Raw genomic sequence first — 13,300 nt, forward strand, 5'->3', positions numbered from 1 at the left:
TACTTGTTGGATAGTTTTTAAGTAAGAAGGGAGCGGAAAATTTTTGAAAATGTCTCTAAACGGCACAGAAGCTGTACATTTCTTACCTTTAATTTATTTTTGAGTTATGGTTTCATATCATGCATTTTTCTTAACTGGTATGTCATATATCAGGACTTAGGTTGAGTTTTTGCATCTATACGGCCCACGACGATGTCACGTGCAATTTAATCTATCGCGGCGTTTACGCTGATGCGGCCTTTCTGTGTAATTTTAATTTTTTCCCGCCATTTTTCTCGAGTGCGGCGTTTACGCTGATGCAGCCTTTCTTCCGGAAATTACGGTAGTTAATTTGTGCTGTGTCATGTGCAAGATAAAGAAACACATACCATTTTTAGGAGTTTCAATGAAAAATATAGCTAGTTATAGGATATGGTTTGTCTCTGAGACTTTACTATAGCTATTTATGCCGAATCGTTCAGATAATTGTAAATATACATAGGATAATTTCATAAGAAACTTTTAAAATATGCAAAATAATATTGAATTAATGTAGTTCATTCTTTAATGTCATTGGTAGTTTCCCTAATTATTAATCTTTGGTAAGCTGTTTACTGTCAAAACCAGTAATTAAAAATTAGGTTTAACAAGTGTTTTTTAATTAAAGCATGTAATCTTTTGTGCCTATTTGCAACATATGCATTACAGCTGTGTTAAAATATTTTGTGCAGTCATTTTTGCTGTATGCTTTTATTTGACAAATTACTAATTATTCTTACTATACATTTCTTGAAAGTACTTTACCTTTATTGAAAAATAACAAATGATATCTTTTTGGGGGGAAATAATTTTCCCCCTTCTAGTTCCAGCAACTCTTCTTAATTTTGTGTTATTTATTTATTTATTTATTTTTAAAAAGAGAGTCGGCCCACCAGCGGCTGAGTGGTAAAGTCGCTGAACACTGTTTGTTCGGTCCGAGGTTCGAATCCTGTGAACGGGTTGGCTGCATGGGTGTTTTTGTGGTTTTACCCATGTGTAACGTGTATATGAGCTAGTTTCCCTTAGAAAGTCCTCTTCCAAGGCATCCCTCCCCTTAGGCAGATATTCCTCGTGTGCTTTGCCATAATTAAATACACCATACACCTTTTTAGATAAAGATTATTGTCATTGTGTAAATTTTCATTTTTTTCAACTTCAAATTTTAATGGTATTTCTTTGTTAAAGTGGCCATCATGTTGAGTCTTGAAAATTGGCAAATTTAATCATTCAATTGAAAATTTCAGATGTCATTAAAGGCCAGGAAGGCTAGGGTTGTTTTAACTAGGTGTATCATATTAATTAATGTAATTATTTGTTTCCTTTCTGAAGTGGTAAATATATATTTAAGTTTTTAGATTTCTATAAAAATTTAAAATTTTTGTTGCCTAGCTAATTTTTCATAAAGTTAGTCATAATTTATCTGTATTAGTTTCTATAAATAGAGAAGATTAATTTTAAAATATTTAATTTAAAAATATAGTAGAAACAGGGAAGATAGGTATGTTTCTTCTTTCTACACTTTTTTGATTTTCCAGGCTGATAGTATAAATATTTTCTGGTAAAGAAAGTGCAAAACATTTAACTTATATCAGAAGATTTTAATAAACTAAGCTTTCAATCAAAAATATGGAGTGAGCTTTATAACTGTTCTGATTGTTTACACAGCATAATATTAATGTAAATAAAAGATATATGTATAAGGTTTACAACATTAACCTTTGAAATATTATAATTCTTTGATACTTTTTCTTCATTTTTAAAATTATTAAATAAAATATATAATATTTTTCATAGGGCAATGATCCTCAAACTGATTTTAAAAAATCTGCTGTGTCCGACATTCAGAAGACACAAAATGGCATTTTACAAAATGATGAATATTCTGAAATTGAAGCAAAATATATTGCCTGTCAAGAGGAGTGCAAGCGACTGAAATTTGAACTAATCAAAGTAAGTATAGTTGAAAAGCTTTTTTTTTTTAATGTGTGCATTGATGAAATTACATGGTTAAAGAGTTTTACACATTCAAATAACATTAATCGTTACATTTGATTAATTTTTTTTTTTTTTTTTTTTTTTCTAAATTTTTGTACTGGCCAAGGTTGTAGTAAATTCTTATTAAGCATCAGTGTTATTCTGAATAAGTATTAACCAGTCTTAGATCCAGTTATTCATTAATGCATTGCATAGCTGCCATTTTAAATATAAATCATTAAATATTTTATTTTATGGGTTACTGTATAACACAGCCCCAACAAAGTGGGGCATGGTTTATGATTGAAAATTAAACTCGTACGTTTTGCATGCATTTTTAATATTGAAAATCTAATTTTTCTATTATCTGTTAAATTCATTTAAAACAATTCCTCTGGATATTCTGTCACTGTATATAAGCAGTAAATTTTTATAGGGAGATTATTAGGTTACTTTATAGGTTTGTTGTTATTGCTTCCCCTTTTTTCCCAGTGTTTCTTAAAATGCATTGATGATATTTCTTTTAAACAATGTCATGATTCAAAACTTTATTTTGCAGGCTCGATTAAATAATAAAGAAATCGCATTTCTTATGGAATCTAATAAAAATCTGGAGTGAGTATAATTTCTTTGTGTTTCAACCAATTAGTGAAAGAAAAGAGTATGTGCCAATGTTGATTATGAGCATTATAGCTTACTACATAAATGAAAGCAATAAGTGTGAGAGTTTAAGAGATAACCATTCAGGAAGTCAAGAGTTTATGTACAGGGGGATTTCAAATTAATAGTACAAACTTGGAAGGGAGGTACAGAACAAAGATAAGAATAATGTTCACTTAGGAAATCCAGGTCGTAATCTAATTATTTAGTCATAAATGCAACTTAAAAATGCATTTACAATAACAAAACTTTAAAAATGAGATTTAGATCATATGACATCTTGTATGAATTGCTTTATACAAAGAATAGCACCCACAGAATCTTTTATCACTCATTTAAAAAGATCTTGCTTCAAACTACATCATGAAACACATTTGCATACTAGTAATTTGAATATATATATATATATATATATATATATATATATATACACACACACTATTGCCGGTAGAGGGCAGTAAGTGTGTATCTCAGTAGGGGTAGATGCCATTTGCAATTGTGCTGTTGTCAGTCAGGGAAGACTATGCATATGCCAAAAAAGCAGACATGCATTACATGTTTGACTGTGCAAACGGTAACACCAGAACTGTGCTTCAAATCTATCATGCGCAGTTTCGGGATAGGCGAATACTGGATCACATAATGTATCAACGGTTGCATCATCAGCTTTGTGAAACAGGTTCTTTCCACATCACCAAACAGGACACTGGTCAAGGATGAGCTGTATGCAATCTAATATTTGAAGAAAGCATCTTGAACAGTGTGGCTCACAGCTATGAGTGAAGTACAAGAGCTGTTGCACAAAATGTAGGTGTGAGTCAACATACGGTTTAGAGAATGTTAAACAAAAATCACTTACACCCATTGCATTTTTAGTAAGTACAAGCTCTGGATCTGCAAGACAATCCTCTGTGCCTGAACTTTTAGCAGTGGCTTGGCCCATACCTATTGCCAGCAACTCATCTGAAACAAGTGCTACCAGAACTGCTGCAAGATGTTCCGATCTCCATTCATAACTGAATGTGGTCCCAGCATGATGGGATGCCAGCTGGCCTCAACACTGATGTTTGCAGTTGCGGTGTTTGGGGAGCGATGGATTGGCTGTGCTAGTCTCTTGACCATACCGATCTTCGGATTTATCGAGCCTCATTTACATATTCTGGGACATCCGTAGTGTTTTCTGTATGTGACTCCAGCTGGCTCATCTAAAGATCTTGTTGCTTGAATATCAGTAGCTGTTGCATATGTGTGTGAAAAATGTGGCATACTTGCCAGTGTACACCAGCCACTCCAATAATGCTGTCAAGCATGCATCGCTGTTGGGGACGGAATTTTGAACAGTGCTTGTAAACATCTTGTTTCAGTTGAAGTGAGACAACCCTATATTTATGACTAAATAATGGATTGCAACCTAGGTTTCCTATGTGAATACTCGTATCTTTGTTCTGTACCTCCCCTCCAAATTGGTACCATGAATTTGGAATCACCCTGTAGAAATTAGTGCTGCCAAATACTTTTTAAACTCTAAATAATAACATAGTTTTGGGGGTTATATGCAGTCCTTAGATAAATAATATAATTTTCATTTTGCATAGATTGGGGCAGACACTTTTTCATTTGATTGTGATGTAGTTTAAGTTACTGAAATGCTACTAATTAAAAAAAATACATTTCAGATATGACAGCTTTGATTCCTGTTTCCAGTGGTTTCATAAAACATGTATTAGTACAGCTTTAGAATCTTTGCAGCTAAATAATCTCATGTGGCAGCAAAGTTTCCTACTGGTATTTAATGAGTCTAATCACAAAAGCTTTTTGCTTGTTTCATTTAGTTCAGATTTGGTCTAAAATTATGTAGTCCTAAGTCTTAAAGTCGTGTATTAGGATATGAATGTTTTGAACTGGCCTTGTCAGTTCATAAATGAAGTGAAATCATAGCATTGAAGAACTTACTGATATATTTAGCTATTTCATTTTTTGGATAGCCAAAGAAGTTTAGCAATAGTTATTCAACTTCTTTTGAATTCTATTTTGAAGAAACCTTGTCATGGATACCCGTTATTAGATGTTATAACTAATAAGGGAACCACACAAATTTAGACTCAATGATGTTATCCAAATTTGCATAATTATAGATAACCTTAAAGTTAATAAGTATATGAAGTCAGAATTTTAAAAGTCTGAAATATAAGCAAAGCTAAGAATAAAATTCATAAATAGCATTTTAAAATTTTGAGCTTTGTTGAATTTTCTTGGACAGTGTAGTGAAGTGGTACAGAAAATTTCTGTGAGTCGTTGCATCTTTCTTCCAGTTTTTGAATCAGTTTAAATACTATGCAGTCATTAATTTTGGCATTAAAATAATTTTATCCAATAGTTATACTCCAAAATATTTCGCAAGACATAGTATCAATGAACTTTGTCACTGTTGCTGTCCCTGCTTTCATATTTATATCTTTTATCTCCGGTGCGTGAAATTGTGTATCGGAAATTCTAAAGATATGTTCATTTAAAAATTATTTTGTGATATTGCTGTTAAACTGAATTTTATGGATTCAGTGCGAAGAACGTGATATTTAATAAATAAAGATAGCACACAAAATGTAAAAACAAAGGGGGGAAAAAATCCCCTTTGGAACGTAATTTAAAATCTGAAACTTTTCAGCCCCCCCCCCACTTCCCAGTGCACTTTGTTACAAGTTAATTTGTGTATTTTTTATCATGATTTTTTTTTCTTCTTATAGCATGCAGATGACAGTAGATGGAGGCCAGTAATTGTGCATGTAATATTCTGAATTATATATGAAAGAGACTGCATTTTTCATGTCTGTACTCAGATCAGATTAATTTTAGCATACCTTCTTATATGAGTTTTTACTTCAAGAAACAGTATTTTGTAATTTACTGACAATTACATTTCACTAATTTTAAATGTACACAATATTGTTCCATGAAGAAAATAAAGCCTTACTCGGACTTTTCTCCCTCAGGATTCATAAAAGCCTGTTTAAAGATATTACCAAACTAAGATTGACTTTTATTATGCTGAAATGTTTGTTTTAATCTGTAATATATAGATTGAGGTTTTGCTTAGAAATAAGTATATGTTATTCTTCATCAAACAATTAACAATTTTCATGGATCCGGTGATTTTTCATCCCATTGTAGACTATGTTTCCAAGTGTCCTACATAAATATCCTAGCTGTAATTTTAAATAGATAATAAGAAGAACCATTTAATTGCTGCTGTTTTTATTATTTTTCATAACAGAGTGCATTTTATAGTATATGTACAGTTAAGATGCTATGCAGTTGCCTTTCCATTTTGATGATGCTTTAGTAAACCCCTTTTATTTATAACCAATAATCATATATTCAGACATTTAATGCATTCTCTCATTTAATCTTCATAGTTGGCAATTCATTATGAGGGACTTTTTTTTTCCCCTTTCATATTCTCCAGTCTCAATCTCATGAATTTTTAATTTTTTTACCTTTGCAAAAGAAATAATTGGGCAGAAATTAATGAAATTATGCAAATTCCATTCCTGCACCCCTAATAACATTCAGCATAATGTTTCTTACTAAATTTCCTTTAATTTGAATGTCTTAATCTACTGTAGACATTTGTAGAGTTTTTATAAAGATTCAAGCAGTATTTAATCAATTAATATTCATATTTAAATTTTGTTTTGCATGAATATGTAGTGCTTTACTAAGTTTATTCACACAATTCTATTAAAATCATACATGAAAGTACTTTAAATAAATTAATGCTTTCTTTCCCTATTCAAGATTTGCTCCATATAAACATATAAGAAATTTACATAATGAAATTAACCCAAGAATGCAAAAATTAGAATATCTAAAAGAATCTTACTATATTTTGCATGCAACAATATGAATTTTCTTAAATTCTTTTTGAAAGTTCATATGTAAAATATTTGAGTTTGACATTGTTTGCATAATTTTTAGAAAATATTAAAATAACACACGCGTATTATCACACTTTGACCCACAGCAGTTTTATGCGACCCCGTGATACATTTTCTGTAAATTAATTAGCATTATTATAGTATGAGTAATGCTCTGGAAAATTTTTTAATGGAATTTTAAATTGAATTTTCACAGTGCTGTAAAGTTTACTCAAAGATGTCAAGATAGAAATTTAACTTTTTCCTAATTTTGCAAGAAGTATTGCTTTGTTTGGGAATGCATTTATATGTAAATAGGTTTTTCCCATAGATGAAAATTGTCTATTAAAAGAACCAAATTGGTTGACAAATCGGAGATGAAGATAATTTCTAGTAATTTTCCTCCAAGTTTACAAAATGGGAAAAGTCATGAGTTGTTATAACGCAAAGGTGTAGTAAGAAACAAAGAGGTTTAGTTACATACAAATTATTTACATACAAATGTGTATTTTCTGTGTAGGCTTCAGAGAAAAATTTAGTAAATAAAAGAAAGATCATAAGTTGTCATTATTTTATCCTCAAGTTTTGCCTCTTCTGGAAAGTTTTCATATATTTCTTTCTTGGTTAAATTAAAAGTAAGTTGTTTAATGGTTGTTTCAATATATCATGATTATTTGAATGCATGTCAATCTAAAAATTTTAATATTAATTGCCAGTATGTTTGAATTACAAATTGTGACCAATAAAAATTTCTTGCAGATTTGTGCCTTTAGATTTCAAGCCCAAATTTGAATTTTTTTCTTTGTGTCATTTTATATGCAATTTTGATAAATGTTTATTAATTTTTTAAAAAATTAGTAAACAAATTTTGTTTTTAACAAAAAAGAAAACTTTTTTTCAATTACGGGCCAGCGGCTACTTTCAGATCATGCATTTGGCTTGTAGGCAATTAGAATTTGAGACCACTGATCTATGATGAGTTTCTACTAAAAATAAAGTATTGACATGTATGAATAAAGGCTGTTATAAAATTATTGATTATAAATAATCCATTAGTATTTTTACTTATCTCTCTCTCTCTCTCTCTATATATATATATATATACACATTTATATGCTCGTATATATACAGGGTGAAACAGAGCAAGTGGGCAAAGCTTTAGGGGATGACAGAAGACAGCTATACAAGCAACATTCGTCGTAGAATGTATGGTCGGAATGCAAGCAGTGAAAAGTTATAGGGTAGTTTTCACTCTTACGTTTAAAGAATTAACACAAGAATGAGAGGAGATACTTCAGAAAACATTCTATTAACAGGAATATAATATATGTACATGCTCAAAGAATTTGCTCAAAAGACCTTCTGCAAGCTGTAATGCAGGCTTCACACTTGCGCGATAGGGACTGATACCCATTTGCGAAGACACCACACATTTCCCGAATATCGCCAGCAATAATGGCAAACCTGACTATTAAATACTTATTTGTTTGAATGGGCGCATTCGCATGGCCCCACAGGAAGTCCAAACACGAGAGATCCAGTGATCTTGGTGGGAAACATCGAGCCATGCATCACCCTGGGAATTTCGTGGTTCATATAACAAACAATCATCTCGGCAATCCACGGTAGAAAATGCTGTTGGGTGCCAGAACTCACCCTTTTTATACATTTACAATGCCTCCTAGCGGCTTGCTGTTTGTGTTCCAACCGTACATGCTATGATGAATATTGCTCATATAGCTGCCTTCTATCATGCTCTAAAGTTTTGCCCACTTGTTCAGATTCACCCTGTTTTACATGTATGTATGTTACTGGATGACTTGGAGAAAGCTACCACGGAGTAGTAATGGTTCTTTGTGTTGTAATAACTTGGACAGACTTGACTGTGTAGTTAGAAAAATGGGCTGATATCAAAATTTGGCAAATGATTGATAAATTTTTTGGCAGCAATGAAAGCATTATGATGTGTTTTTTAAACGTAAACAGAATAGTAACTTTTAAGTTTTGCAGTAGTTAAATGCCATTATTTTATGTAAACAGAATAGTAAAATGAAACGGTAAAGTACTAGATGAGTAAAACAAATTCCAACAGCTTTGCAAGCTAAAACATAGTCCTATCTATGTAATTAATCATGAAATAGTAGAATAAACAATTCTTGTAAATAATTATTGAGTAAATAAATATATACATTTATCAGATCAAAGCTCTGCGAAGTGAGTTTTAAACGTAAACAGAATAGCAAATTTTTGTTTACAGTGGTGAACAGTGATTATTATGTGCAAACAGAATAGTAAATGAAATTGATTAAATGATAAAACAGCGTCGCGGAATTACTGAACAACTTTCGTTAAAAACTTCAAAACTTTAAATATTCCATATCTTTCGATTGCCACATGCCAGAAACAAAACTAAAAAAGAAAAATTAACTAAATGAAATTAAATGAAAACATTCATAACTTCACATCATCTAAAATCCAACATTCTCCCACCAACAACAGCTTAACGTTCTGCAAATATTTATATAAATATAATATTAAACATATACCAGGCGGCTATAATTAAACTGATAGTGCTCACAGTGTTCTTTAGCGCGATCTATTTGCGAGAATGACGCCACATTATGTAGGAAGATTAAACAAGACGGGGGATGAAGGATTCCGCGAAAAAACAAATTAGTTCCAAAAGTCACCACTAGGGGAATATTTGCCGCTGTGTAATAGAAAATAGTGTTGTTAGCAAATGCAAATCAATATGGAAATTACCTTTTATTTCGCATTCAAATGAGGTTTAATGTGGCGGCTGTTGCTGTGGACCATATATTGCATTCTGTGCACAGTATGCACAACAGCAGAAAGTAACATGTCTGCAGGAATTTCCCGTACAGTCCATGATATGTTATTCTTCAATGCAGCCAGGTCCTGGACCACTCCTTGATAGACCTTGGACTTAAGGTAACCCCATAGCCAGAAGTCGCATGGGGTAAGATCAGGCGACCGAGGTGGCCATGCAGTTGGAAAGTAGCAGCTAACGACTCTTTCTGTTGTGAATTTCTGTCATAGCATCTGTTGCACCCATACAACAACGTGTGGAGGGGCTCCATCTTGCATGAAAATGATTTTCCCCAAACATTGTCTTTGCTGAAGTGCCGGAATGGCAAAGCTCTTCAACATGTGGCGATATTTCTCTTCGGTAACAGAACAGGTTTCCGGTCCTGTCGGGTAATGTTCTCATAAAAGAATGGACCTATGATAAATTTTGCTGTGAACCCACACCAAACAGTTACCTTTGGTGAATGTAAAGGAATTGCTGTGACTGCATGTGGTGATTTGTCATCCCAAATTCGGCAGTTCTGGGTGTTCACAGTTCCATTAAGGTAAATGTGGGCCTCGTCTCACCATAAGATTTTCCATGGCCAAGCATCATCCACCTCCATTCTGGCAAGAAAGGTGAGAGCAAAAGTCAATCGCTAATCATGGTCGGGATAGAGTAACTCCTGTACATGGCTGATCTTGTAAGAATAGAAGTTGATAATCTTTCGTAAGATTTTCCATACCGTACTGTAAGGCATATCCATATTCCAAGCTACTCCACGAGTGCTAGAGGTGGCAGCAATGTTGTCTGGTCCTCTGTCGACAATTGCCTTGGCAACTCCTTCGATTGTATCGTGTGGTACAGGATTTCGTCCTCTGCCTGACTGAACCTTCAGAGAACCTGTTTTCTCCAACGTCGCAACCATTGCTTTTAGCCCTTTAACTGACACGGGACCGTTACCTTTATGCATTTTTTTGTGCGTTTTAAAAGCACGAAGAGCGGCTGACGCATTGCACTGGTTGAGGTAAAAGAATTTGACCAGTAACGCACACTTGACTAAAGAAGGAGACATAGTACATAAACTTTCAATCCGATTGATTTGAAATGTAACACATTGCCTTTTAAAACCCAAGCAGCTGGCACTGTGCGACTGGATGTAACGTGAAATGTGAATAAAGAACTTATTCTTCTGCTCACCGTACGTGATATGAGACTTTATCGGCGTTTATGTAGATTTTACGCTTTTTTTAAAAATGTTGCCATATTGCACTTGAACTAAATCAGAAAATGTGCATAATAAAAGGTAATTTTATTCCCTATTAATTTGCATTTGTTAACACTCTATTTTCTATTGCATAGCGCCAAATATTCCATTAGTGGTGACTTTTGAAACTAATTTTTTTTTTTTTTTTTAAGGGAATCTTTTGTCCCTTGTCTTGTTTAATCTTCCAACAAAATGTGGCGTCATTCTCGGAAATAGATCACACTACAGAACACTGTGAGCACTGTCAGTTTAATTATGGCCACCCATTATATAATAATAATAATATTAAACAGTAAAACTTTTAAAAACACAGACAGTATTTCAGAATTAAATTTTTAAAAAAAAATCTTCTGGCTACACTAAATTTGCACTCTTACAATTACCGAAATAAAGCTCTAGGTTTGCTACAAGAAAACATACAGCCGGAAACCACAACCAAATCAAAATTGCGCCAAATAAAAAAACTCTCGCCATGTTTGGCACTCACCCCAATTATGGAATATTAACCAAAAAATGGCTCTTTAAAACAGGCATAGCGGTAAATTCCACACATAATTTTATTCCTTGATTCTTAGGGCTTGTATTCTTTTTCATTCACATCATCATTGTGGGTGCACTATGCAATTTTATACAGATTCTATTTTTAGAACAATGGACAGTAGCTAGTAGAGGCTAAGCAACACGTCAGCGATCGAAGAAACATCTGAACAGCAAGAGAACTGAAGCAAAAGTGTGCAGTTATCCAAAATTTTGAGTTCAAGTTCCGAATTAGCTACGTCAAAGATTCAGTTTACGTTCTGTATTAGTTGCATCATCAGCATTATTAAAGTGTACGGGTGGATTGATCTAGAAATGCTGCAGTTGAGATAGCTTAGAGAAGGGGAATTAAGCTGCTATTGCTTGTTTAATCCCTTAACTGCCGCGGCCGTATATATACGCCATGCTCAGCCGATGCATTAACTGCCACGGGCGTATATATATGCCCTTCTGATCTTCTATCATTTGCTTTGCACTGCTACCCGTAAAAATTATTCGCAAAACTTTGGAATGCAACACCACAATGACCTTGACAAAGTATGCAAAGGAGGATACCATTTCAGAGAAGTGTGGGGAGAAATTGGAGAGAAGGGTGTGTCTAAAGCGGTGAAAGCAATGACTGCGCAATATTGGCTGGTGTTGTTTGATTAAACGTATTTTTTTTAATCCAATGTCCCCCGTTTTCATTTACTTTTTGTAGTAGGTTCCAGAAATAAAAAAGATACAACAGATGTTTCAAACCAATTTTCTTTTTTGAATTATTTTTTGATGAACTGCTCGTGCTTCCTATTGTTACTGAAACTAACCATTTTGTAGACAAGTATATGAACCAACACCTTGCAAACGAAAAATCAAGAACAAAATCTTGGCATTCAACCAGCTCAGAAGAAAATATATGTTTTTTTAGGCATACTGATTTCACAAGGTATAACACTGAAACCTGATATTACACTTTACTGGTCTAAAAATGAATTGATCGAAACTCCATTTAAGGGATCTTTTTTATTATAAAAACATCATTTTTATTATACTTACATCTTTTTATTATACTTTTACTCAAAACATTAAATTTTGTGCATTTTTTATTTTTCTTTTATTCTTTATTTTGTGAAAGTAAACAGCTTTTAGAAGTAAAACTTGCACTTATTTTCCCCCTAATACATCGCATAACTATGCACGCCTGTGTGAAAAACCATAGCACTGGGAAATAAATCTTGTACGTTTTCCGCGGCAGTTAAGGGGTTAAGTTATAATTATGATTTACATATTCTTTATCTTATATATAATATGTGAAATAATTCTACCTTTTTCCCACTGAATTGAAAAGAATTGCATGTCTCATGAAAATGATAGTCACTAAACATTGTTAATGAGGGTGGAATTTGTATAATAGTGATGAGATGAACTTTTTGCATTACTATTTTTGTAATTTATCTCATATATAATGCAAATAGATCTAGTTTCCTTCAGTAAGACAAATTTTTCCTTCATTGTCTAGACAAATAACTTTGCATGCATTTCAATAATTCTGTAACCACTTATTAAGGTTTTTGCATTTTTACAATTTAGAGAAATAATTATTACAATTTTCAATTTACATTTTTGAGTAATAATTTATAATCAGCATGTGTATTTATATATTGAAATTATTCATACAGCAACAGGTCTGATTCCGAAATGTGTATGGAGATTTCTTATGATGATGCCCAAAGTTCTGTAAAAGTAAGATATTTTACAAATATATAATTGATAAAAGCTGTAAACTAAAGAGTTTTCATTACAATTAATTTAATCCTTCTCCCCCCCAAAAAAAATGAAAACTTATAAAGTATTTATATAAGGTCTACCGGAAAATTCTGTACATTTAGAAAATGAAAGAAATTAATATGTTTATATACCTTTAATAGTATTTATTGGACACTATAATATCTGTTGTTACTTATGATCTCTTGCCAGCATGATGGTAATTTATATGCATCATTTTTTTAAAAAATGTCTTGTTTTTTGAGGCGGAGAACTTGAGAGGGTGCTAGGTCTGGAGAGTATGGTGAATGCAGCAGAATTTCCCAGCCTAGCTATGCAATTGTCTGATGAATCACCATAGCAGCATGTGGTCTGACA

General features: G+C 32.7%; 1 protein-coding gene across 5 annotated transcripts in view; it reads left to right on the plus strand.

Moving 5' to 3' along the window:
• Nucleotides 1-13,300, plus strand: part of LOC118187815 (uncharacterized) — a 64,267-nt gene that overhangs the window by 26,891 nt on the left and 24,076 nt on the right. For all 5 annotated transcript variants that reach the window (XR_004758020.2, XR_004758021.2, XM_035358093.2 and 2 more), the window contains 3 exons: nt 1,813-1,968; nt 2,552-2,607; nt 12,838-12,901. Coding sequence is in view for 3 of the 5 variants with exons in the window: in XM_035358093.2 (XP_035213984.2) it covers nt 1,813-1,968; nt 2,552-2,607; nt 12,838-12,901 (276 nt within the window). In the remaining 2 variants the exon portion in view is untranslated. The remainder of the gene's footprint in view (nt 1-1,812; nt 1,969-2,551; nt 2,608-12,837; nt 12,902-13,300) is intronic.

Source organism: Stegodyphus dumicola, chromosome 7 (genome assembly GCF_044657685.1).
Source record: "Stegodyphus dumicola isolate Sdum_Otavi_A_Nest chromosome 7, ASM4465768v1".
Taxonomy (NCBI): Eukaryota; Metazoa; Arthropoda; class Arachnida; order Araneae; family Eresidae; genus Stegodyphus; species Stegodyphus dumicola.